General features: G+C 41.9%; 2 protein-coding genes across 2 annotated transcripts in view; one reads left to right on the top strand and one right to left on the bottom strand.

Moving 5' to 3' along the window:
• The window catches only part of CSTF3 (cleavage stimulation factor subunit 3), a 52,916-nt gene extending 48,097 nt beyond the window's left edge, over window positions 1-4,819 (top strand). Inside the window, exons 17-21 of the mRNA XM_076343899.1 lie at window positions 554-749; window positions 2,312-2,465; window positions 2,865-2,959; window positions 3,084-3,144; window positions 4,153-4,819. Of these exons, the coding sequence (XP_076200014.1) occupies window positions 554-749; window positions 2,312-2,465; window positions 2,865-2,959; window positions 3,084-3,144; window positions 4,153-4,355 (709 nt within the window). The 3' untranslated portion in view covers window positions 4,356-4,819. The remainder of the gene's footprint in view (window positions 1-553; window positions 750-2,311; window positions 2,466-2,864; window positions 2,960-3,083; window positions 3,145-4,152) is intronic.
• A 7-nt stretch (window positions 4,820-4,826) lies between these two features.
• On the bottom strand, window positions 4,827-22,938 carry TCP11L1 (t-complex 11 like 1). Its single transcript, XM_076343900.1, has 10 exons — window positions 22,840-22,938; window positions 18,871-19,036; window positions 15,953-16,085; window positions 12,724-12,844; window positions 11,944-12,164; window positions 10,724-10,860; window positions 10,081-10,277; window positions 9,538-9,719; window positions 8,678-8,850; window positions 4,827-8,466 (listed from the first exon to the last, which is right to left on the bottom strand). Exons 2-10 carry the CDS (start codon window positions 19,022-19,024, stop codon window positions 8,231-8,233), a joined length of 1,554 nt encoding a protein of 517 aa, XP_076200015.1. The 5' UTR covers window positions 19,025-19,036; window positions 22,840-22,938; the 3' UTR covers window positions 4,827-8,230.
• Between the last annotated feature and the right edge of the window lie 689 nt (window positions 22,939-23,627).

Genomic DNA, 23,627 nt, shown 5'->3' with positions numbered 1-23,627 from the left:
ATCAAGTCCAGAAATATGGTCAGATGTTGCTTAAGTTATATACGAGATTTTCCACAGAGAAATAAGCAGTAACTGGATCTATTTTGGGCTATGTACAATTCTGAAGTGCTGCCTATTGTGTTATAGGGTATTGCTCTTGCCTGCTAGAATATGCTAGTCTATGCAGATGAACTAAATCATAATCTATGTTGAAAAGTCCTTCACATATCAGGATCAGAGTGAAATTCTGTGTAGCGGGATGAGTAAAGTCTATTTGTGCATCTTACATTGATGAGAAAAGCTTACCTCAAATGCTGAAGTCATTTACACCAGTAATCCTTTCCTTTCCATAACAAAGTCCTTTACGATCCACTAGATTGAAAGCTTTTACAGAAATATGTAAGGCACTGGGAAGGTAATGCATGTTATAGATGCATCTAAAGTAAATAACAGAAATGGTCACGTGTTCCCAGATTACCTCCTTTGAATCTCTCCTCTCGTGTGTTTTTTAATCGGGTCGTGATCAGTAATTCTTTCTCCTTCAGCACCTGTCTATTTATCTGTTCTTTTACAGGGAAATCTGGGCTCGGTTTTTAGCTTTTGAAAGTAACATTGGTGATCTAGCTAGTATACTGAAAGTTGAAAAACGGAGGTTTACGGCATTCAAGGAAGAATATGAGGGTAAAGAAACAGCTCTGCTGGTAGACAGGTATAAGTTCATGGATTTGTACCCTTGCTCTGCTAGCGAACTGAAGGCCCTTGGTTATAAGGTAGGTGGCTAAGAACACAATTTTACTGTTACTCTTTTCAGTCCTAGCAAACTTAAGCAATTCCTTGTTTAGGACTCACCTTACGCTTTTTTCCCTTGATAGAAAAGCAGGTCGGACAGGCCTGGCATGCCTCCTCCTTGTTGTCTTGGTGGGCAGCAAAGTGCCAGGCATTGTGGGCCGAGGGCAGAAAGGAGCAAAGGAACATGCCTAACAGATGCAACTTCATGTATTCAGATTTACCTCTCATCTCCTCATGGAAAGGTCGATGTGTTAATGCCATCGCCGCTCAGCTACAGGCCTCCACTTCAGACTTAAACCTGAGCTCCTTCAAAACCAAAATTCGTTTGGAAGTTTGTAGAATCAGGTCAACTGTATGAAACATCGCTGGCTGCCCCGCCGCTCCAGTTGGCAAAACTCCGCTGACTTCATTGAGAACCGTATCAAAGCAAACATGCTGCAGTCCCAATGATCGCTGCAAATGGCTGAGGAAAACTATCTGTAGAGATCAGTGGCTGCCTGGGTTTTTTTCAGTTGTTTATTATGGCTTAAAGTGCTTTGGCGCTGCTATTCGGAATTTAAAGTCTAGGCCAGACACCTGTATCTGGTGGTCTCCCATCTCGTTTCTGACCACATGTATTTTAACTACTATTTTAGTCATGTGGAAGGCCGTAACACTTTGGAAAACCATTAGAACAGAACAAAATGTTTTGTTTTGTTTTGTTTTGTTTTTTAAGCGTGGTGTAAAATAGGCTGCCAGAGAAGCAGAAGCAGCTCTGTTGGAGGAACTGCTGTTTCCCATTTGCATGAACAGGAAGAGAGCCTTCAATTCATGTCTCAAAAATAGTGCCTCAGCTTCCATTTATTTCTTACACAGAGAAGTAATTTTTGAAAAATACAGAAGTCATCAAAGTTAGCAAAGCAGCCGAATTGTTGGTCTTCACACAGTTGTAAAATAACGCGATAGGTGGAAATAAGACTCACATTCAGCCACTGAATACTTTTAACGTAATCGGGACAAAGTTATTTTGAAGTTACAGGTGTGCTTACAAGAGAGTACATCTTGATAAACGCACGCGAGGTGGTGTGTACCTAAGATGATTCAGCCCTTGGGCAGATTTCTGTTGCTTTTAACATGCCAAAATGTAATCCTGTTTGAACTGATGCTTTGCATGCCTGCTGCCTGCCTTATGCTTTATTTCTTTTCCAGCTAATGCAATCTAGGGAATGAAATGAGGGGGAAATGATAGTTGTGAAGCCCTAGTGGTCTGCACCTGTTCACCTAAATCTTTTTAACCTAAAAAAAGGAGCCACTCAAAAATGACAAATACGGTCCCATTCGGGAACAAAAACAAGCGTTTCCACTCCCAGCTGGGACACTGTAGGACCAAAATGCTTGATGAAAACATGCAAGCTTTGCCCAGATGGTCTTCTAAGAGGATATCTGAAATTATAATGACGACACAGTGAGAATAAGCGACTGGTCTAGAGAGATGTTTTGTTCTGTAATTTGAACAAGCAATGTGATCCTGCCAAGTTCAGTGCTCTCTAATTGGCTTTCGCAGGACGTCTCCCGTGCCAAGCTGGCAGCTATAATTCCAGACCCTGTGGTTGCACCTTCCATCGTGCCTGTTCTCAAAGATGAAGTAGACAGAAAACCTGAATATCCAAAACCGGACACTCAACAAATGATTCCATTTCAGCCAAGACACTTGGCACGTAAGTCAGATGTTCAGTCGGAAGTGGTTATATTTCACCTGGCGGCAAGCTATTAACCTGTGTGTTTAGCAAACCTAATCACAGAGGCTTTCCTAGCCTTCAGTCATCTAAACATGTACTTAGATTTTAGGCTGTTATTTAATTGGATTGCTAAAGGCATATATATTTTACTTAATACTAAGGTCACACGGACGTAAGTACAAGTAGTTTGGGGTCTGGTAAATGGTAATAAGCTGTTATACACACTGCTCATAGACTTCAGATTGCTGACTAAACAATATGTAATGAGCAGAGGCAAAAGTGACAGGGTAGTAATTATTTGCATCAAATAATAATGCTGCAAAAGCAATTCAAGTCTAGCTGTCTTGCACTGGCTTCATGCACTTTTTCTTCCCGCAGCTCCAGGTTTACATCCTGTCCCAGGCGGTGTATTTCCTGTTCCACCAGCAGCTGTAGTTCTCATGAAGCTCCTGCCACCTCCTGTCTGTTTTCAGGTTTGTTTTAATGAATTCTGAGAACTGCAAAAAGTTGTAGAGATTCTGTTCTGACACAACCACAGTATGTCTCACTCTATTGAAAATAATCTTCTAATCTTTTTTTTTTGGGGTAACAAATCAGGGTCCCTTTGTTCAAGTGGATGAGCTCATGGAGATATTTAGAAGATGCAAACTGCCAGACAGTAAGTTATTTGTTTTCTCTGGAGCCTGTGATAGTGCTGCATATGACTTTGTTTTACATATGGATATGGCTGTCTAAAATCCAGACCTCATTTACAGATGTGTAATTATTATTTAAGAGTATACTGTTGAATTGGCTGCCTTTGTAGGTTGCAATCTACATAGAGATGTTTGTACGTTTAACCGTGGGGAGATCAACAAAAAGTTAAAAAGCTGGAAATCACCAGCTGCTACTTCAATAACATTTTGGTGGTAACCGTTAAAACAAAGAAATGAACATTTTCAGAATATCCTTGAAAAGAAGCAAGGCGTTATTTCTAGCAGCACTGTAACATTAAATTACAAATTTGCAGTACGGTAAGTTCATCGGTAGGCATAACTCTGAATGCACATTGTTGCAGTGCTTGAGAACAATTCAAGAGCAGTGTTTTCTGAGCTCCTACAAAGAAGGTAGAGTTCTGAAATATAAAAACAGGACAGATCCATACTCCAGGCTTCACGTAAACTACGGCAGATGATAGTATGCTACGTTGCACCCCCTGTTAGTTTAAGGAGCAAATGATCAGAGAGAAAGCAAGCTAGGATTTAATTTCTTTTAGAATGAAAATAAAACATTGTGAAAAATCTACATGGTATTTTTGCAGTTTTCTCTGTTGATAAGCAGAAACTGACTTGCTATGCATACTTTCTGATGAATCACGAACTAGCTATACTGTCTCCCCAACCGGCTTTCCTGTTTTATTAAGCTTGCAAATGACCTCGGTGCTCGTGTAAAGGGAGGTCTCAAGCTGAAGCAGCAGCATTTACTTTATAATTAGTGTTTGCCATAGCTCGGAGTTTTAGACAGTCGAGACTTAATTCTTAACATTTGTAGGAGAATAGGGTAGGAAAGCGTCTCATGTTCCAGAAATCTCCACAATGTATCTATCTTGGTGTCCCTGTTTGCATGCTTATTTCTAATCAGGGAATTTAGTTTCACAAATTAATTTAATCTTTTTCTCTTTCTAAAGCTGTTGATGAAGCTGTACGAATAATTACCGGAGGCCTACCTGAAATAGCTGTGGAAGGCAATGGACCTGTGGAAAATAACGCTATGCTCAATAAGGCTGTTAAGAGACCACATGAAGATTCTGACGACGATGAGGAGAAAGGATCTGTAGTTCCCCCTGTACACGACATTTACAGAGCACGACAGCAAAAGAGAATCCGGTGAAACAAGTTTGGAGTTCTACTGTGATAGACAAAGACTTGCATTGAGTCCATCAGTCTCTTAAAAGTCAAGCATTTAAAAGGGACAGCTGCAAACAAAAAAAATCTTGAAAATGGTTTTGTTACTGTGGTGCCTCTTCTCCCATATGGTTCTTGATCCAAAAACAGCCAGAACAACCTTAGAATGTGTTCTGAACGAAACTAGGTTGTCAAAACTGCATTTTGTTCTTCAAGGCTGTTCACATCTACCACTTGAAATCTTGTGGGTTTTCAACAGTTTTATTTTAAAAACTGGATGGCTTATACTTGTGAAGCATTTTTAATTCACATTTTCTGGAAAACAGTTGTTCTCAGTTTGTTCATGTAGTGTTCCTGCCTTATTGTTCGTTTTTATTTATGGCAGAATGTATGGAATCTGTTTTGTAGTTGAAAATGGAAAAAAACATTCCTTTAAAATAAAAGGATATCCATAACATCATGCCTCATTCTGGTTTTATTCAAACACAACAAGTTACTTCTTAAATATTACTCAGCCACTTCAAAAGCGATGTTAATAAGACCATCACAGGAAATTGATCAGAGCATACATATTAGAATTAGCTTTTTTTCCATTTTTCTAGAGGATACAGTATACTTTTGCTTGTAATTCCATGACTGTTTAAAGAAGACAGCATCGTAAGACAAACTCGGTACATATATCTAATGTGGATTGTCCAGGAGTACTAGCTAACACAATCTGTTCCTGGATAACTGCATTGGTCTTCCACTTTTACTTAATGTACAAAGCTAAATGTTAATATATTAGCTACATAGTTTAACCTGTTATTTTCAAACAAGCTAACGAAAACACTGTATGAACTTTCGAAGCAGTTTCTATGCATACTTTAGATTTTAACTTGCCACTGACTACTCAGAATTGCACTCTGATAAGACCGTAAGAAACCCCTCGCCCCGGACCACAGGAACTTCAGATACTCGGACAACTTGAAAAACATTCCCGCCGCCAGCAGTATAGATGACTGTAGGCCAGTGCTGTATCTACCAGACTAAAAGGTGAAACAGCGTATGTGTAACCACATAAATGTTCACGTGGAGGTAGGGTCTGGCCTTATCAATCCTAGAATTTCTGTTTTGCTTTGCCACTTAATTGTATCTCCCTGTTTCTTTTAAAGAGGATGTAGAGAAACTATTTGTCAACCACCAGCATTAAAAAAACAACCCGGGAAAATCACTAACATGACTTGCACTTGTGGGCACTTATCACAGTCTCTTCAGATCTTTACTGCTGAAAGGCCTACAGCACCCACCCACGGAGGCACTCCTTCCCACAGCGTGTACCCCCCAAAGGTGAGATCCCAGCCAGATGCGGGTACTGCGCTTTTTTCTACGTGAAGCCTTGGGAATCAAACCCCTACTGCGAGGAGAGATGGGACTTACTGTGTCAACCCTGTGAGCACTACGCATGCACTAGTGGCAGGACAATCCATGCTTCAATGTCAGAGTAAGCAGGAGTTGGCCGTCACGGACATCCGGACCCTGAATTCCAGAACTGGGAGCAGCCATCTCCTAGATTAAGCAAGTACAAATTTTATCTGTTGATAATGCAGTCCCATTCATTCTGGCATCACTCCCATACTTTTCAAAGCCTTTTCCAAGTGTGTTGTTTCCCCATGATGTTGTTCTTCCCCACATCCTTGAGATCATCCCCTACAGCATCTAAATTTTTGTAGTATGCATAGTTCACAGGGGCCTTTAAAGGCAGCTTCTAGGCAATACTAAAATATAAAATAACAGCAGCAATTTATAACTTCTGCAACTCTCATTTAACAAAAACGACCACAGCTTTGTCTTGGGTTTGGTTTTTTTTTTTCCTATCTCTAGCAATAATGTTTCTGGTAGCTCTCTTGTTACGCAGACTACTGAATTAATTTTTTGGAGCTGCAGAGCTATAGGCTGTATTTTGAGGTGGCTCCTGCACTAATAACAAAGTACAGTAAGCAGATGCAGCAATCTTGAAGACCTCTGTAGTATCCTTTGCTGATTCAAACAATTAAATAGACCACACCAAAAACCTACTGGGAACTTTTTTTCTGACTAACCAACCTACTCATTTTTGAGTTATCAAAGAAAGATTCAGAGAGAGACATCCATTTTACTATCTGAGTACACTTAGCCGAGAGAAAAATCACTTGTCTGAGCTGGTGATCTCTTCCAGGGTTTTGGTGGGGTTTTTTCCCTTGGGGAAGGGGGTTTGTAATGAATGAGAAGATTTATTTTATAGTTGCATAGGCTAATACAGAATAAAAGGTCTTACTTATCCCACCTTCCTCCAAACTCAAAGTTAGTGCAGCTATAGCCACACTGACATTTAAAGGAAAACAGAAAAGGGAAGCATCAACACTGATTCATAATCAAGTGCTTCCTTTGAGAAGTTTTATTAATCTATTAGTCAACCAAAATAATAGAATGAACCTGGATGTTAGCAATAAAAGGGCCCTTGATTTATTTTACGTAACCTGTTGGTTTTTTTTTAAAGACGACAACACATTCTATTTTGGATAGTCTAGTACTTGGGACACACTGTTTATAACTATGAACTTTGCTTTCAAAATCATCAAATTTTGATTACTGTAATACAGCGTTGTGCTCAACTAGAGGAAAATTTCAAATGTACTTACCTCCTAGCTGAGTCTGAAATTGCAACAAGGCTGTAAGATCATCGAGCTCTTCTGTGAACACTCATCTATACAACATGTAGCTAATTAAATTCAAGACCTACAAATATTTTAAGTTTCAAGTACGCCTCTACAAAGTGAAAAAAATCTTCTACTGAAAATATTCCCTGTATATGCAAACTAACATTAAACCATTCACTCCTCACAGTACGTTAAAATCACTTCTACTTCCGATAGTGCTCTGCACTTCCTGGATATTTTTGAAGACATGATTGAATATGCAATCATCTCCAGTTGTAGTTTTAAAAAACAAGTAAAATTTTCAGCCTAAAGTTTCACACACTTTAAACCCACCTTCTGAAAATGACAAAGATTTACTTTAAAATTAGTATTTCACATAAAAAGGAGTAAACTACTAGCAAAAAAAAGGTAAGAAATGCCACTTTTATCAAAATGTTTTAGCTCTGCCCTTCTGAACTCTTTACAAGAGATAAATACAGCTGCAATCTATAAGATTGCCACCTTTGTAAGTACTGTACATAGCAGAGGACAGTTACCCAATAACCAGAAAATTTGCTACAAAAATATATTATGTGTTTTGTAACATCTGCAGATAAACAGCAAAAAAAGGCTATTAAAAATGCAGTAAAATGCAGAAAAAACTAGTAGCCTACCATACTAACCATAATGTTACAATAAAGTGCTGTTTGGCTTTGTTTTTTGCCTGTTAAAGTTTCTCTTATCTAGAATTTTAGCTTTCTTCCTAAGTCTTTAAAGTAAGATTTTTTTTTTTAAAGCCAAATCACCCCTTCTGGAAAGGACCATTGCTAATCTACTCTGGATTAGTCAAACTAAATTCACGGTAAATTAGAGTAAAATGCCCTAAAATGAGCCACTTATTTACTTAACTACCAAGTTTGGTTCTTACACTTGTCCTACCTAGCATCAGCTCAAAAATCTAAAAATTGCAGCCAGAAAACTACCAAGACATCCCCCCCCAGGTTGCATACTTACATTAAAAATGCATCTCTCTTTCATCATTTACTTCAGAACCCCTTTTGCATCTCATCTATTTTCCTCATCAATCACCACTCGTGAATTAAAAGGAACCAGTATTTACATGGAAAGCTGTTTTCCTAGACAAATATTAGTGCAATTTTTTAAAATCGCTGACAATACCGTATTGGTAGCATACAAACTGGTTTTATGATTCTTCTGACTTCCCTACAAGTTGGGATTCTCCCTTAGTCAGTATTTTGCCAAGGACTGCATCATAGTAAGGGCTGAAGACCATTTTGTTGTAGTTGACAAGACGAACATACTTGACAGCAATCTCTTCCAGCTCTCTTTGAATAGGGCCTAATCCTCCAGGAATAGCAGGTAACGATTTCTGGTGACTAGATGCAAGATAATTCTCCAGAAACTTTTCAATTCGAGAATCTGGAAAAATTGGACCAAGGGGTTTGGTTTGTTTTCAAAAGAGACAGTCGATTAGAAATAGCGTAATCTCATGTAAAATACAGAAAGCCTCAACATAGTAAACAAGTGGTTGAAACATTAAATGAGAAACCACGCCATGACATGCCACCAACAGTTTTACAAAGACAGACGAGCGGTCACTCGAGAAGAGAGCATTTTCGTCAAAGCATACCTATTAGCTTGGATATGGTGTTATCCGGATTGGCCGCTGCTTGGATTTGTCCTTTAAGTCCAGTCTCTCTCTCAGCTGAGAATGGTGCAAACCCATGCTGGGAAAGGCAGCTGTTAACTTCAGCACACACCTTTTCACCGATGGTGGCCAAAGATTCCTGCAGGTTAAAGGAGCTAGAGAATGTGGAGTAGAGCATTACTTAGCTATATTAGTTATTCACTTTTTTCCCACCTTTTAAAGAGAAACTATCCAATTATAGTTGCCTTATTTATCAAATGTAATGGAAGACGCGTAATCCAGATAAAGCCAGAACTATAAAGAATAATACATTTTATATATATGAAAAATAAAGTTGAGGTATAAAACAAGGAGGTAGGATAGCATTAACGATTTCCAGCCTGAACAATCCATACAAGTAAGAGCCGACTTTCTGCCTACACAGACAGCTCTGACTAATGCAAAAAACTGTTATCAACCCAGAATGTGCACAGCAATCATTCTAAATCTAAATGTAAATACGGTAAGCTGCTTGCTTACCGTACCACACAAATTCTCAAGGGAGCCTGGCCCAAACTGTAAGCATGGTTAGCTGCTTGCACTCTCATGTGCCAACGAGGCATCATGAAAAACATACTCTGAAGAAAGGAGCATGTACGTATCGGAAAAGAACAGAGCAAGAAAAGACGGTTCTGTCTGAGTAAGCTGAATAAAAATTGTCAGCCTGGGCTCATAAAAAGCCCTCATCCCTTCCTCTACACGTTCTGCAGTCCACAGCCAGAGAGAAGCTTAAACTGATTATTTACTCGAGTGAAAACAGAACTACACCTGCCTCTGTGTGACCAGGATTATTCAATACTCACGGAAGATGCATTCCTGTCAGCAGCACCTTGACAATGGTTTTGATTTTCTCAGCAAACCCAGGCATATCAACGAGTGCCGAGCCTGCTGCACTGAACGTGACCAGAAGGACAGTCCCAGTCAAGAGGAGCTGCTCCAGCTCCAGCTGTATTTCCTGAAAGCGGGTCTGGTCCATCAGCACTGTCTGCAAAGAATGAGGAAGGCAGCACGGAATGAAGTCAGAATGCTGGGCTGTGAAGTGACACTGTGGTGCCTACCTATTCACAGCAGTGAAGATAAGACAAAGACACAGAAAAGAGCAACACATGCTCAGCAGGTGAGTAACAGGAACAAAATGAAAAGAATTAACTCCTCTTTTCCAACTAAGTATGTTTCAATACTGAAAAAGAAGTACCTATTAGAAGAGCTACAAGAGCTCTCAATCAAGAGATAATGTTTTAGTATTGTACTTGTTGCAAGGCTACAAAACCAAACACCTCCTGTTACATCCCAGAAACAGAAAAGCAGAACAAGCACAGAAATCAATTTTTCTGTTAAATACCTACTTCTGGAAAAGGCCTGTTTACATGATCCCACTTTAGGAGCTTCAGATAGGCCTGATTTTGTACAGCAGTGGAGCACAAGGCGGAAGCTCCACCAGTGGCACCATCACCACTACAGTGGGGAGGCAACATTTTACATCTCAGCTTTGCAAGGTCATCTGCTGCTTCTTGTAACCACCTTGTGACAAGGTCTAAAGAATCTGGAAGAGCAGGGAAAAAAAAAAGCTGGTTAAGAAAATTCCTTTTCAAAGTTAGGTTTTTCCACCAATAGTTTCCAAACAATCCCATTAGTTACTATTGCTAATACCCATGATATCAGTTATTGACATGCATTTCATTTATTGCATTAAGCAGAACGTCTAAAACAGAATTAAAACACCACACAGCTACAGGAAGTTGGAGGTGAGATGATGCTAGCTAAGTATGCCCTACATGGTATTGAAATGAAACTAAACTCCAGAGTACAAAGTGCAGAACTGTTGTTCCGACAGATTTTTTCAAACCACAGTTTTGGGGCACAAGCTGTCATTTACCACATGAATTCTAGAACTTAACAAAAAATCTGATTTCTTTTCAGGATCTACAAGCAAAGACACGCAGTTTACTGGGAGGTCAGAGGGGAAGAAAGAAAGGAACAAAGTCATACTTGGCTGTTTCTCAAGAAACTCCTGAAACTTCTTTCTTTCATATTCAGCAGACTGCTGCATTAATTTTGGCCTAATACTACTGACAGCGAAGTTTGCCATATCCATTTTCATTAGGTCTAATACAGAGAAAATTGCTCTAAACAAACAAACAGAAAAAGTTATTCAAGGCTGCGGATGTTTAAGAGGTACTATTTACAAGATTTATTACAGATTGTCTAAGGAAAGAGCAAAAACATGCATGGGAAACATTAACAGGGTGCTTAACAATTTAAGGGCATGAGACAGAGAGAAAGCTTGAGCAGGCATGTACATGCATGCATGTGCCTCTTCCAAGTAGGAAATAAAACTTGCTCTCCTGTAAAAAAGCCTCCATGGAATTAACTTTACTAGCTCCATAGATTATATTTCCCAGGATGTGCAATATCATATGTTGAATACATAAAAAGACATCTGGATTTCCAAGCTTGCATACTATCTCTGTTGGCAGCCTATAAAGCCAGCCTCAGTGGGAAGTGAATAATCAGACCCAAGGGGGAAAAAAAAGAAAAGAAAAAAAAAAAAAGAAAAACACCTTAATTTCAAAGCAACCTAATTCCTGCTGGCAATATTTCTGCCATGTCAATCCTGAACTCTTGGAAGGTCACCAAATTAGAAAACAACAAGGTTAATAAAATTTCTTCTAACTATTGAGACCTTGAGCTGTTCAACGGAGAACATGGTGACAAAGCAGAAGCCTCTGTGCTCCCAGACGTGGTGTGTACACTCCCTTTAGAACTGAAAGGATATTATACAGGGAGTGGGTGGGGGGTAAAAAGAGCTCAAATTGGGGGGACAGGAAGAACTGGTTGGAGAACAATTATACCTTTTTCCTATGCTCCTGCTTGCTTTTTTTCCCCTTCTGCTGTCGATATTAAATTCTGATACGAACTGACCATTCACCTGCTATCTTAAGGCTTATATGCATTTGGCATTTAAGAAAGTGTCCTTCAGTGACATGCAGGAGCCAGATAAATACTCCAGTTCACCAGAACAAAGAAGGTCCTTGTTAAAGACTTCTGGAGCATCTCTCCCCTTCACACCCACAACTATATCCCTTTTCCTATCACTCTTTTTTTCTACAAAGGTTTACAGGTTGCTCTGCTGGAATGCCCCCCCCCCCCCCCCCATCTAAAACTATTTAAGGGACTCTCAACATGACTAATAAATACCATTTCAGTACCTGAACAGAGGAACTATTTCATTAATATCTTTCAGTTTCTTAATTTCTTCATCTCGAGCTGGAGCACAGAGAGTCCCCATCATCCCAATAACAAATTCGACCAACTTAGAAATGTCAAGGGCGCCATTCTCTGCCTCCTGTTTTATCAAATCCAGATCAAGAACTTCTGTAATCTGGCTTCTCAGTCTAGTATGACCAGGCAACAAGAAGGACAGGAGATTCTGAAATGGAAAGTTTTTAACAGTGCATTAGTTCTACATATCAAAGACTACAAGGATCAAAACAGTTATTGAACCACTTTTTATTTAAACTAATTGCCCTTTACAAGTGGAATCTCTTTTTCTTCTTTTTTTTTTTTACCCAACTATTCACCAACTCCAAGTGTTTCACCTCATTCTGCACGGTGCTGAAGTTACTAAGTGGTAAATGCTCTGTAGTACAGATCGTACTTAAGACTATTGTACTGGGTTTTGTCAGCCCAGTGTTGGGGCATCTCATTGATTCCGTAACTAATACCACTGTCATAACATGAAGAAAGCTTGGAATTATGAAACTAGTATTACTTAACTTTTATTTATCTTACACGGTTTTGCATTTGTTTTTAGATTCAAATTTCTCCTCTGGGGTTATACAACTTATATATGTTCACAGACAATGATATAGTAATGAAAAAGTTCAAGGGAGTCCTTTATGAAAAGCCAAACTTCAACCACTTTTGCCCATTCATATCAATGCAGCTACACAAATTCAGTAAGTTACCTTGATATCACATCATCTTACCTCTTTAATTTCTCCCAACAGTTTAATTGCATGGTCATATGTCGGTGGATCTTCCTTTAGCTGAGCTTCCAGACAATCCCAGAAAGCTTTATGCACAATATCTCTTACTTTTTTTTCTAAGCTGTGAGTAAATATGACCAGTTAAAAAAAGCAATACTTGTCTCTGCACCACCTTACATAGATAACCTGCAGCTCCTGAAGAACAGCATGTAATAATATGAATATAATGTAATAATGAATATATGGCAATTAATAGAGAAGAGATCTGCCATTTTAAGTTACTCAGAAAAGCAAGAAAAACCGGACACAGGATTTGGAATGGCTTATATCCTAATAAAGGGTTACACACAAGCAAAGGCAGCTACAAATTAAACTTCTTGAAAGTATCTATCACACGCTACCTCTAAAGTAAACAACGGGAAGAAAAAAAAGGAAATCACAGAGATTACTGGTCTTTTGAAGACAAGCTGTATTCATGTTCCTTTCAAAAGCCTTAAGGAAATGCAATTCTACTAAGTAAAATTCATTAAGTAAACCTAACAGAAACGAAGTAACTTCCCTAACACAAAAGCTTCTGCATTTCAACACATAAATATTGCAGCTACTCTGAGACAAAGGCCCAGTTCAGTTTGTGCAAAAAAATAAATGAATTCCACTGCTTCAGTACCAATTCCTAATTCAAAATACTGAAAGTCACTCCTCTTCAGCAGGCAGGCTCCTGTCCACACCAGGTTTAACTTCAACACCGAAGAAGTAAAACGCTCACATGTACACACGCGCACACAAAGTGCCCACAACAAACACCAGACTCCCAAGGCTCCGACTCCACGTGCAGCTGAGGTTCAGGCAGCGCCCAGAGGCACTTAGGCCCTGTGGCCCTCTAAGACTAGCCAACACGTGCTCTACTGACAGCGCATACAACTGCAAATACAGTCACAACCACTTGTCTACGCTTACGTTCAAGCTGCGGGGGACTCTAAGCTATACACACACACACACAAAACATTTAATCCAAGGAAGATTCCAGAATCCCTCTTCAAGCAAAATAAGAAGGACTGCTCTTTCTTTTCGAGGTGGTAAATAGCTGCACACAAATCGCTCACAAAAGCCAAATACAGGGATCCTGTACTAAAGCAGGCCTGGCCCATCACAAAGCCCAAGCACTCCCGGCAAGGTGACCTCTGCAGTACATCTGCTTCTGTGATCAGGTGAAGAGATGCAAATCAGCCACTCTGGAAACTACAGCCACTGCTCAGCATCAGTGAGCAAAAGCATCCAACTTTCCAAAGTACAGCATAGGTCCCCAGCTCTTTCTCTCCTTTTGCTTTTTTTTTTTTTTTTTAAGCGGGTGGGGAAAGAAGAAATGATGGAAAAAAGAAAACATGCTAAAATCCTTCTTCCCTAAAAAATGCCAAGATCAACATTATGGCAGCGAGGCATACCAGAAAAGTTATCCACTATCACAGCACATCTTCACATGAGAAGTCCATGCGAAGGAACACGGAGCAGAAGCGGACACTGAATAGAACAGCACTCTCATAACTGTGGGACTTTAGATGAAGCATTTATTCTCAGCCATCAACTGCCCAGCAGAAAACACCTGATGGAAGTTCCCCCAAAAGATGCTGGGACAGAGAAGATAACACGGAATGGGGAGAATGAGCTTTGCGTGTCTCAGGCCTACTTTCCAAATGCTTGCTTCAGAGGCAGCATTTGTGCAGGCTAGAGACAGGTCCCAGTCCACGGGACCACATATGAATTGCATGCGACCTGCAAGTAAGGCAACGAAGGAGGACTGGACCACACTGCCTGGGTCTGTCTAACAGACAAGGCAGACACTGAAAGACAGTGCTGAGAAGACAGATCAAATCATTGCTTGAGCTCTAAAGTATATGAGTCCTGATGAACAACAGAAATGTCTATTGTCACGTGCTAGCTCAGTTAAATGCTGTTTGTCCTCAGCATTTAAGGGGACCACGATTCCATTTCCTACCAACGCAGAGGCTGAGACAAGTGAACAAAGTATAGCAAAGACCCTCATCCACTCCATTCAACCCTTACTCAAAGGCAATTCCTGCTGGGACCAGGAGGTTCAGTGTATTTAATAGCATGAGCACGTTTTCTTTGGTTACTGTTGTTTAGCAGTCCACAGCCATTAATAAAACACCACTGGTATAATAAGCTGGTGCCAGAGCTGGAAAGACAGGAATAGTCCAGGTGAGAAGGGAAGATGAGACTGTTCCCATTACTGCCTTTTCAGTCAGGGACGATTCTAGTTCCGAGCAACATCCTCTCATTACTAACGCTAATGAGAACCACCGTCACCTTGTTTTGGTGGAGATGGGCATCAGACCTTTTGTCTCAGTATGACCACTTTCTATAAGGACAACCAATGCCAGTCTCCTAAGAGCCATCCGTAGCACATTCTCCTGCAGCACCCATGAAGGCAATGTGCTCTGGGGTCTCTCTCAAACGGAGACACCTACAGACAACACTGGTTCCAATGTGGACCAAGTTTCTTCCATGAAGTATGCACTCAACTTTCAGAAATTAACCCAGGAAACACATTGTCAGCCACATCTCTCTGCGTGTGAAAGAAAAAGGAACAGCAGATGAAGCATCTGTCAATAGGACTGGGTCAGCTAGGCGGGCCAGTATGCGACCAGACATGAAGGCCTCTTCTGTTCTCCCTCTCCCCTCTCAGCGGGGGGATAGAACTACTGTTAGGTCAGAAAGAGAAGGAAAGACTTCAAACTTAAAAGGAGAAAGGACTAACCTAATAAAACGTAAGAACCTCTTCCCCCAAAAATCCCTGGAGAAACAGACACTAGGCTCAGAAAAAGCTAAAATGATCAGTTTCATCTTACTCCCACAGGCAGTGAAAGCTTAAAAGATGCTGAGCGCACTACCTGCATCTGCAGCTAGACTTGGGTATTCAGAAGACTGCAGTCTCAGGCTCCTGGGACAAGGGGACACCAACAGAAACCACACCACAGTGGGATTCGCACCACACATGCCCAAACAATTACTCCAAGAGGTTCAACTTGCATGCACACACGTTTCTGAGGAAGCAGAACTGCATGCTTACATTCTTCTTCTTATGCTCTTTCCTATCTCGTGTTAGGCACTGCCAGACAAGATACTAGCCAGAGCCTTTACATGATCCACTAGAGCTGTTCTGCAGTTCTACAAATGCAAATTTAATTTACGTATCTGGTAACAATCTTACCTGTGTTCTGGTAATTCAGCTGGTTTTATCTGGAAGTCTCCATTAACAACAATTTCGTGTGCTAATGCCATGTTGGTTACTCCCTTAGCTGTTTCCATGAGCTCTTCTATTGACACGGGACGAGGAGGACTAGCTGCAACAGAAATTAAACTGTCAGACAGTTATCGATAAAAGTCTGTGGAAAAAAGTCTGCTAATACTTTTGGACCCTTTCCACCTTCTTGACAGTACAAAGGGCCAAAAGACAGTATCATCTGAAGATTCTTCTCCTTTCCTTCCCTTCCTCTTCCCAGCTGGCGGATGACACAGGTTTGGAGTATTACAGGAAACAAAGGAGTGAACCCAAGGTGATATTCTGGGCTCAGTATGTCAATTGCTTCCAAGTTCCATCAAGCTCTTCTAAAAAATAAAAACAAACCTCGCACCCAAAACTCCACTTCTTTAGGATTGCTTAACATCATCTTTCTCCATACTGTAGGAAGAAATCATTAAAAATACTAGTATTTTCACTGCACTATTTCCCCAATTATTGTGCAGATGTTGCCATTTCAATTTTATATTTTTCAAGGAAGAGACGTCATCTCTAAAGCAGTCGGCAAACAAATCACCATTAACATTAAGCAATAATGTACTAGTAGCTAATTATTCTCACTACTTCCAGTGCAACTGGCACTCCTCCAAACTTCTTCCCCACAGGCCATCATCCAAGTGACAAAGGACATCAAGACCTAGTCCCAGCACCAATGCCTAAAACTTCTTCCTCTGGCAGGCATTTGGGACTGACAAGGATGAACAACCAGCTTCAAACTGGGCCCTGGGGCATACAAGCGAGTAGGAGGAGGCGCCAAACCTGAAAAAACAGGCCAGTTTTCGTTAGGCAGGAGACAAAGGTAGCGACTGACTGTAGAAATCTAGAAGGTAGAAGAGGGACAGGGACAGTTTCAGAAAACTTAATTTGCTTCCTGGATGCAGTGGGAATTACAGCTCCTAATTGTTCTGGACTACATAACATCCTCCTGGGACACTACTGTAGTGCAGGAAGTGTCACAGCCCTAAAAACAAGTCAACATAAAGGCAGAGAAGGTGACAAAGGTGTAGGCCATGCTGGTTAGGGGAGTAATCTCATTCCCACTGAAGCCAACTGAAACCTGTTGCCACTGATTCTTTGTGGTAAAGATTCCTCCTAGCTGTGCTAGCATCACTGCAAGCAGTGCGTGTAGGTGCCCTGCAATGCCTTGCCAGAAGTCAGGAGAAGCACCACAGCTCTTCCCTAGTCCAGGTATTTGAGAAAAAAGAGAAAGCTAGATCATTAGTGTCCTCAGGTGAGGCGGACAAGAATGGCAAGGTTCAACTCGGCTCCTCCAGAAAACATCTAGCGGAGCAGAAGCGGGGAAAAGAGCCACAACAGAATTGCCCTAATGGATCGATTTCTCTCTGTAGTTCATTCATTTCTACTACAGTCCGGGCACAGGAGCGACATACTAATTCTCAAAATGAAAGAAACCAACCAGGGATCTTCATAGGCCGGGTTCACTGAGATATGTTTTAGGCAAACTATCACGTCTGCCTCATTCGATAATCCAGTTTGATTGGACTTAAGCTAGTAACATAGAAAAGGTCCTTTAAAAGTAACTGTCCATCACCCGTCTGCCATTCAAAGCTGTTCCAAGTATATACAGTATGGTTCCAATGTGCTAATTTTTCATTAATATCTTGCTCTTTTTGTGCAGCACTTTTAAACCCTTATTTCCTCCTGCTTGGAGCTTAATCTTGCACAGTAACTCCGGGAACACAGCAAGGATTGATATTCTGAGAAGAACTAGCAGGACAACAAAGTTCACAGCTGAATGAGAGTGCTCTTGTCCGACTGCCAAATGACTTCACTCTAGCAGTGGATGCACTAAAAGCTAAGATTCTTTCATTTACCAAAGAACGCTCTTAAATCATGTTACTTCATTCTCATATTACAGCTGCTCCCTTACGAAAGGGGAGGGCTCGAGACTGACGTCTTCTTCGTCGTACAATGCAGTGCAAGACTGTGCTGTGCATTTTCCTTTCATGTGTTCATAGCCTCTCTCCATACACACACCACGTTTCCTATCAGGCAACCAGCAAGACGCAAGAACATAAACTCCCGTGGAGCATCTCCTCTGTGTAACAGGACACTAAACAAAACACTAAACCTCAAGTAATAATGAACACTATTAAAAAATAAAAAGAATGCAACAAATAAAATGTTAGATGTTGAGACACTCTCTACAGAAATTTGGAACTAGTTATCTGAGCAATTCTGCCTCTTTGAATTGAATCCCTGGGACCAGAAAACTTCCCCTTGGAATCTATAGATTTGCCAGAAATAATTGGTAGCCATATTGCATCCAGCTTCTCATGGTAAAAGCAGAATGACAAAGAAAAAAATGCCCTAGGAATAAACTTAAAACATGCAGTCCTGCTTGACACTAGAAGTAATGCTGGGATTAAATATACAACTTGCTATCTGTATTGGGAGGGGGGTGACAGGACATTACTTTGTTGATAACAGCCTTCCTTGCCATGCAGAGAAACATGCGGCTGCTGTTTCTGAACCAGAAGGTTCAGCTGATAATGCAAACAGCAGCAACAGTTTAGCTAGAACGTACTGGAGTAGTGCTCATCCTTTCCGTGAGTGCAGACACGCAAAGGCATCTAAGATATCTGTGGCTCAAAGCAACATGGTTATTGTGAACAATTAAATACTAAAACAAAATGGGGAGAAAGGTGTTACAAACAGTTTAAAAGCAAGTGATCAGGAGTCACACAACATTTAATTGCAAAAGAGTCAAACTTGCACAGAACGCTATAAAACGCCATGATTGTCTCCACCAAAAAAATTATAGAATTTACTTTTTTTTTTTTTTTTAATAAAGCAGTTTTGCTTACACTTCGGTGTATCATCTCTGTGTGACCCTGGAGCACCCTGTCGTATTCTTTTTCTGATAGACTGATCCGGGTTGTCCAAGCTCTCCTCTTGACCATCCTCCAAACCACTCAACTTTTCTTCACTTGAATGTGGCTTGTCAGGATTCTGAGACATTTTCAGTTGGTTCTTTTCAGAAAAAGAAAAAATATGAAAAAGGGAATGAATAAGCATTTTCTGACATGGCTGAGTGGGAAAACATCACCAGGAGTTCTCCTGATTAAGAAAAAAAATGAGAATAAAAGGAATCTTATGAGGAATTATATGATGTCATTCCCGTAATTGTAGGGGACCTGGACTCAGTGACTCACTTCCCATCTTGCACAAAACGGGATGCTTTCAACACAGCTACCGTTTACTTAATCTGCATTCCTAGTAAGCTCTCAAAAATCTGAAACTGTTCCCTCGTCATAATGCATACAGATGAGAACAAATTAAATATATTTTTCTTTCTTAGCATTGCTTATGAGAGCAGTGAAAAACACCTTCAGAATAGTTTTACAAACATGTTTTACAAAAAGATTATGCCAAATGAGACATTTCCCCGCTACATAATGATAAAGCTTTCTGAACACAACCTACTCCTGAACTATAATCTGCCCCAACTGCTCAGAACTTAAAAAGTTTCACTCTGAGCCATCCAAATGCATTAAGAAGCAGGAAAACGACTAGAAATAAATTAATATAAAGTTATACTCCCATATTTTCATTCCATGCAAGAGTTATGATTTATGTATATCAGGATTATTTTTTAAAAAACCATTAAGACAGTAAAGAACATAGTTATAGTATTTAAATATTAGTTTGTTAAACATTAGATATTAAATAATATTTATATTACATCACAGATACCTGCAGCATACCCAAAGTTATACTGAAAAAATGACTGTTAGAAAAGCATGTCTCACCATTCATTATCTTCACTTATTTCATATTCAGATTTCCCTTCGAAGAACGTAATTTGCCCATCTTACCATTGAAAACTCTCTGTCATACAGGAAGCTACTGTTCAGACTTCAATTTTACAAAAAATCTATTAGAGAGCATATGATGTCTCTAACTCAATTAAATAACCCGGATGTTCTGTGAAGCGGGAAGTCGGGAAGAGTCTGCCTTTCAAAAAAAAAAAAAAAAAAGCAAGCTCCTGGAAAAACAACAACTTCCTCTTTCACCTAGTATCCCATCATCCCCACTTTCAAAATTTGAAAGAAACAAGCTCTTTGCAAGAGATACAGCCTCCGGAGGCACCTCACAGCTACTAGGAAAAAATACTTGCAGCATCAAAGACTGCACTGAAGCATAAGCAAGCAACAGTGTAGAAATATGAAATGCAGCACTGAGTTTTTTCATTTTCATGCAACAGCTGTAATAACTAACCCTACTCCATCAATGCTTAAATTGATTGTGCCGATGTGATTCTACGGAACAGCTGGAAAGCTCAGTGCATATAAGAAATGGTTTTGCTCTACAGCAATGACTCAGGATCATCATCTTGCTAGATGCACGAGATACACAACAACACACAACGCTTGTCCACAGCACTGCATGATTTCTATTTCAGAAAAGAAAACAAAGCATAAAAAGCATGGGATAGATTACACAGGAAAACTAAGACAACCGTACAGGTAGTGTTAGACCCATACATTAGTCCCCACCTCTAGCTGGAACAAAGTCGCTGATGTCCCTGCCCCAAACACTTGATCATCTCCCCCTTCACACACACAGACAATCCCAGCTGGGACAAGAAAGTGGTCGTCTGTGCAGAGCTGCAGTCATATTGCCACCCTTTTAACTAAGGCAGAGAGAGCCTCCAGCTAGGTGTAACGCAAGGCATCCAAACCAGCATGCAAGTGTGAAACCAGTGGGAAACCCCTGGTGGGAAACCAGTGATGTGCTCCAGGAGAAGTGGTTCTCTGGTCTAGCGGACAAAAGGTCCGTTACTGCAAACACTCGAGCAGCAAGAGGATGAGTAGCTCTGTTAATAAAGAAGCAGTTAATAGAGAAGATCATAGCAACAGTTGCAATAGAAATTATAAGATAGGACTGGTTAAACAGAGGAGGAAAACGTGCTGTTGAATTTGGCTAGAATAAAAGCATTATCATAAAGGCTTCCACATTCATTCAACCAGACCAGACGGTTGTTCTTCCTATTCATTCTCTTCCACAAAGCATCCTGAAGTCAAAATCTGAAGCACCAAGATGACTCAACTAAGACCCACTTAGGTCTTTAATGCACACGACACTTCATCGTGCCTTGCAATCTCTCACTGCACTTTATCCTCACTACCCTTAGAAAAGTAGAGAAATATTATCTCTTATTTGCAGAGAGGAAACCGGGTGTGAGTTAAGCTGCTTGAGGACTCACAGGAGATAAATGACAGGGCCAAAATGATAATCAGTCTCATGATTACTACCCCCAGCTTTGCCCACCAGGCCATCATTCCTACCACACAGACAACATCCTAAAGTATTGCTTTCCATAAAATGGCAGATCAAGAGCTACAGTCTCAAAACGAGCCATTTCATTTAAATACCATCTGTTAAAAAAAAAGTCCTGTTTCAGCTGTGGAAAGTGGGTGCAAGAACTCTTGGGCCATTCTACCAAATGACTGTTCAGCAGATGAGGTAAACAGGCACACTTGTTGGCTTAGTTGTATAGTTTGCAATAGTCTACTCTTTTCTGCTGGATTACTGCTATTATTTGCCAGAACACATCTAGAACAAATCCTCTTTCCACTGGGTAAATAAGCTTGACAATACCTCTTCCAAAAGCGTGATCATCATCTTTCCTTTCACAAAAACAATTCTGACTCTTAATAGAACAAAGTCTACTTCTTTGCACTTTCCTTCAATTCATTTTTAATAAAAACAGAAGTGCAAGAGAAAACCCAAAAAATTAAAATTTAAGCAAAATATTTTCCACGGGTTCTTTCCATCAAAGGTCCTCAAATCATCTGACGCACACCAGCATTAAATAAAGTTCACTGTGCTTCTGCGGAGTACACTCAAGACTGAAGCGGTTCCTCCTAACTTCAAGCGTTGCCCCACTGCTCTGTATGAGAGAAGACTCGACAATTCCCCTTACCTGCAGGCCGAACACACAAGCCCTGAAGGCCACCTTTCTTCAAGCTCCATTCCAATGCTGAACTCTGTCCTCTTCCCTCTGTTCACCTGCCACATCAAAACCTACTTTCCCTCATAATCCCCTAAAAGGCAAGCCACACCTCAGCTCTCTATGGTGAAGCTACAGCCTGTCCTCTGTCCCTCTTCCAAATTAAAAGAGATGCTTGTGAACTTCTACTGTTCTCCCCAGCTGCAACCTGTTCTGTGTAAGGCCCTGAAAGTCCCGGTCCCTCATCAAAAGAGAGCATTCAAGGTATCGTAACAAAAACACCATACCACGTAGCGGCAATGTTACTGTTCCACCCCCTTACCCTCCCCAGCACTGGGCAGCAATTTTCCTGCAACGCTTTCACATGGGTTCAGAAGTTTCACGGCGCGTCCCCTGCACTGCCCAGCCGGGGCGGCGGCGGCAGCTCCCGCTACAGATGCCACAGAGGCTCATAAATGGGCCATACGGAAAACGAGCCCCCGCAGCGCAGCCGGGGGGCGTTTCTCCAGACGCCGAACGGGCAAGGCACGGAGAGAAAAGGGGATGTGACAGCCACCTTCCCCAGCAAACAGGTCCCGGAGGCAGGGCTGCCCGGGCCCAGTCCCGCAGGCGGCCCCCGCCGGCCGGAGAGCCCCCCCCACCCGGAGCCGCGCCGGCGCCCGCTCCCAGCCCTGCCGGGCCCGGGGCCCTCCCCGTCGCCCCAGGCCCGCGGAGGCGCGGCGGCCTCCCAGCCCCGCACCTCCCCGCCGCCGCCAGCCGCCTCGCCCTCCGCCTCGCGGCCCCGCCGCCTCCCCAGGCCCCGCCGCCGCCGCCGCCTTACCGCCGCTCGGAGAAGGAGCCGCGGCCCCCAGCTGTAACGGGGCGGGCGCCCAGCCCCGGCTCCCTCCTGCCGGCCAGCGGTGCGAGGCTGGGCCGGAGGCGCAGCCCCAGCGCAGGGGCGGGCCGCAGCGGCTGACGAGCGGCGCGGGAGCGGCTCCCGACGGCCCGCCCCGCGCTGGGCCCCGCCGCCTCTCCGCGCCGGGGCGGGGCGCGGAGCCCCCGCCCGCCGCTCTGCGCAGGTACTGAGGGTTTTTTTTCCCCCCGAAGTGGGCCTAGAGGGGTGGGGATGGGGCAGCACTCTGCTCCGGACCAAGGGTGTAAGAATAATCCTCAATATTATGGCTCACCGCTGCTCTTTTTAGGGGAGTGGGAGGTTTGCCTCCGTGTAACTAAGCAAGGAGCAGCTCCCTACAGCACCCACAGCTGGGCCAGAGCAAGAGCTGCACCCCAAAAGCCTCCACCTGGACTCTAACACAGATAAATAGGTGTCTGCCCCTATCACACTGTGCTTATTTAGATTAAATCCACCCAGCAAGGGAAGGCACTGTTCTAGGCCAAGAGCAACCAGGGGAAGAAACCATGACTGTTTGTTGCTGTCCCGCTGGGATGTATTCACCTTACCCAGCTCACGCTGTGACCATCGGCCCCTTCGGGTCAAACTGTTAGATGAGCTGTATCACACCCAAGTAAAGGCCACGCTGGCCCTGCCTTGTATCCATCAGTGAACACTCCCAAACATCTCTCCTGCCTGGTTCTTCTCTGCAGACTGCTTTTCAGTAGCCTGAAAGC

The sequence above is a fragment of the Aptenodytes patagonicus genome, chromosome 7 (genome assembly GCF_965638725.1).
Source record: "Aptenodytes patagonicus chromosome 7, bAptPat1.pri.cur, whole genome shotgun sequence".
Taxonomy (NCBI): domain Eukaryota; kingdom Metazoa; phylum Chordata; class Aves; order Sphenisciformes; family Spheniscidae; genus Aptenodytes; species Aptenodytes patagonicus.
The sequence above is the reverse complement of the archived record's forward strand: the minus strand, read 5'-3'. Positions and strand labels throughout refer to the sequence as shown.

Excerpts from the sequence above, each read along its gene's own strand:
- TCP11L1 (XM_076343900.1), bottom strand. The coding sequence starts at position 19,024 with ATGTCTCAGAATCCTGACAAGCCACATTCAAGTGAAGAAAAGTTGAGT. Across the intron at positions 10,861-11,943 it reads GAAATAGTTCCTCTGTTCAG|AGCAATTTTCTCTGTATTAG; the intron begins GTACTGAAATGG and ends TTGTTTGTTTAG. Across the intron at positions 8,467-8,677 it reads CACCATATCCAAGCTAATAG|ATTCTCGAATTGAAAAGTTT; the intron begins GTATGCTTTGAC and ends CAATTTTTCCAG.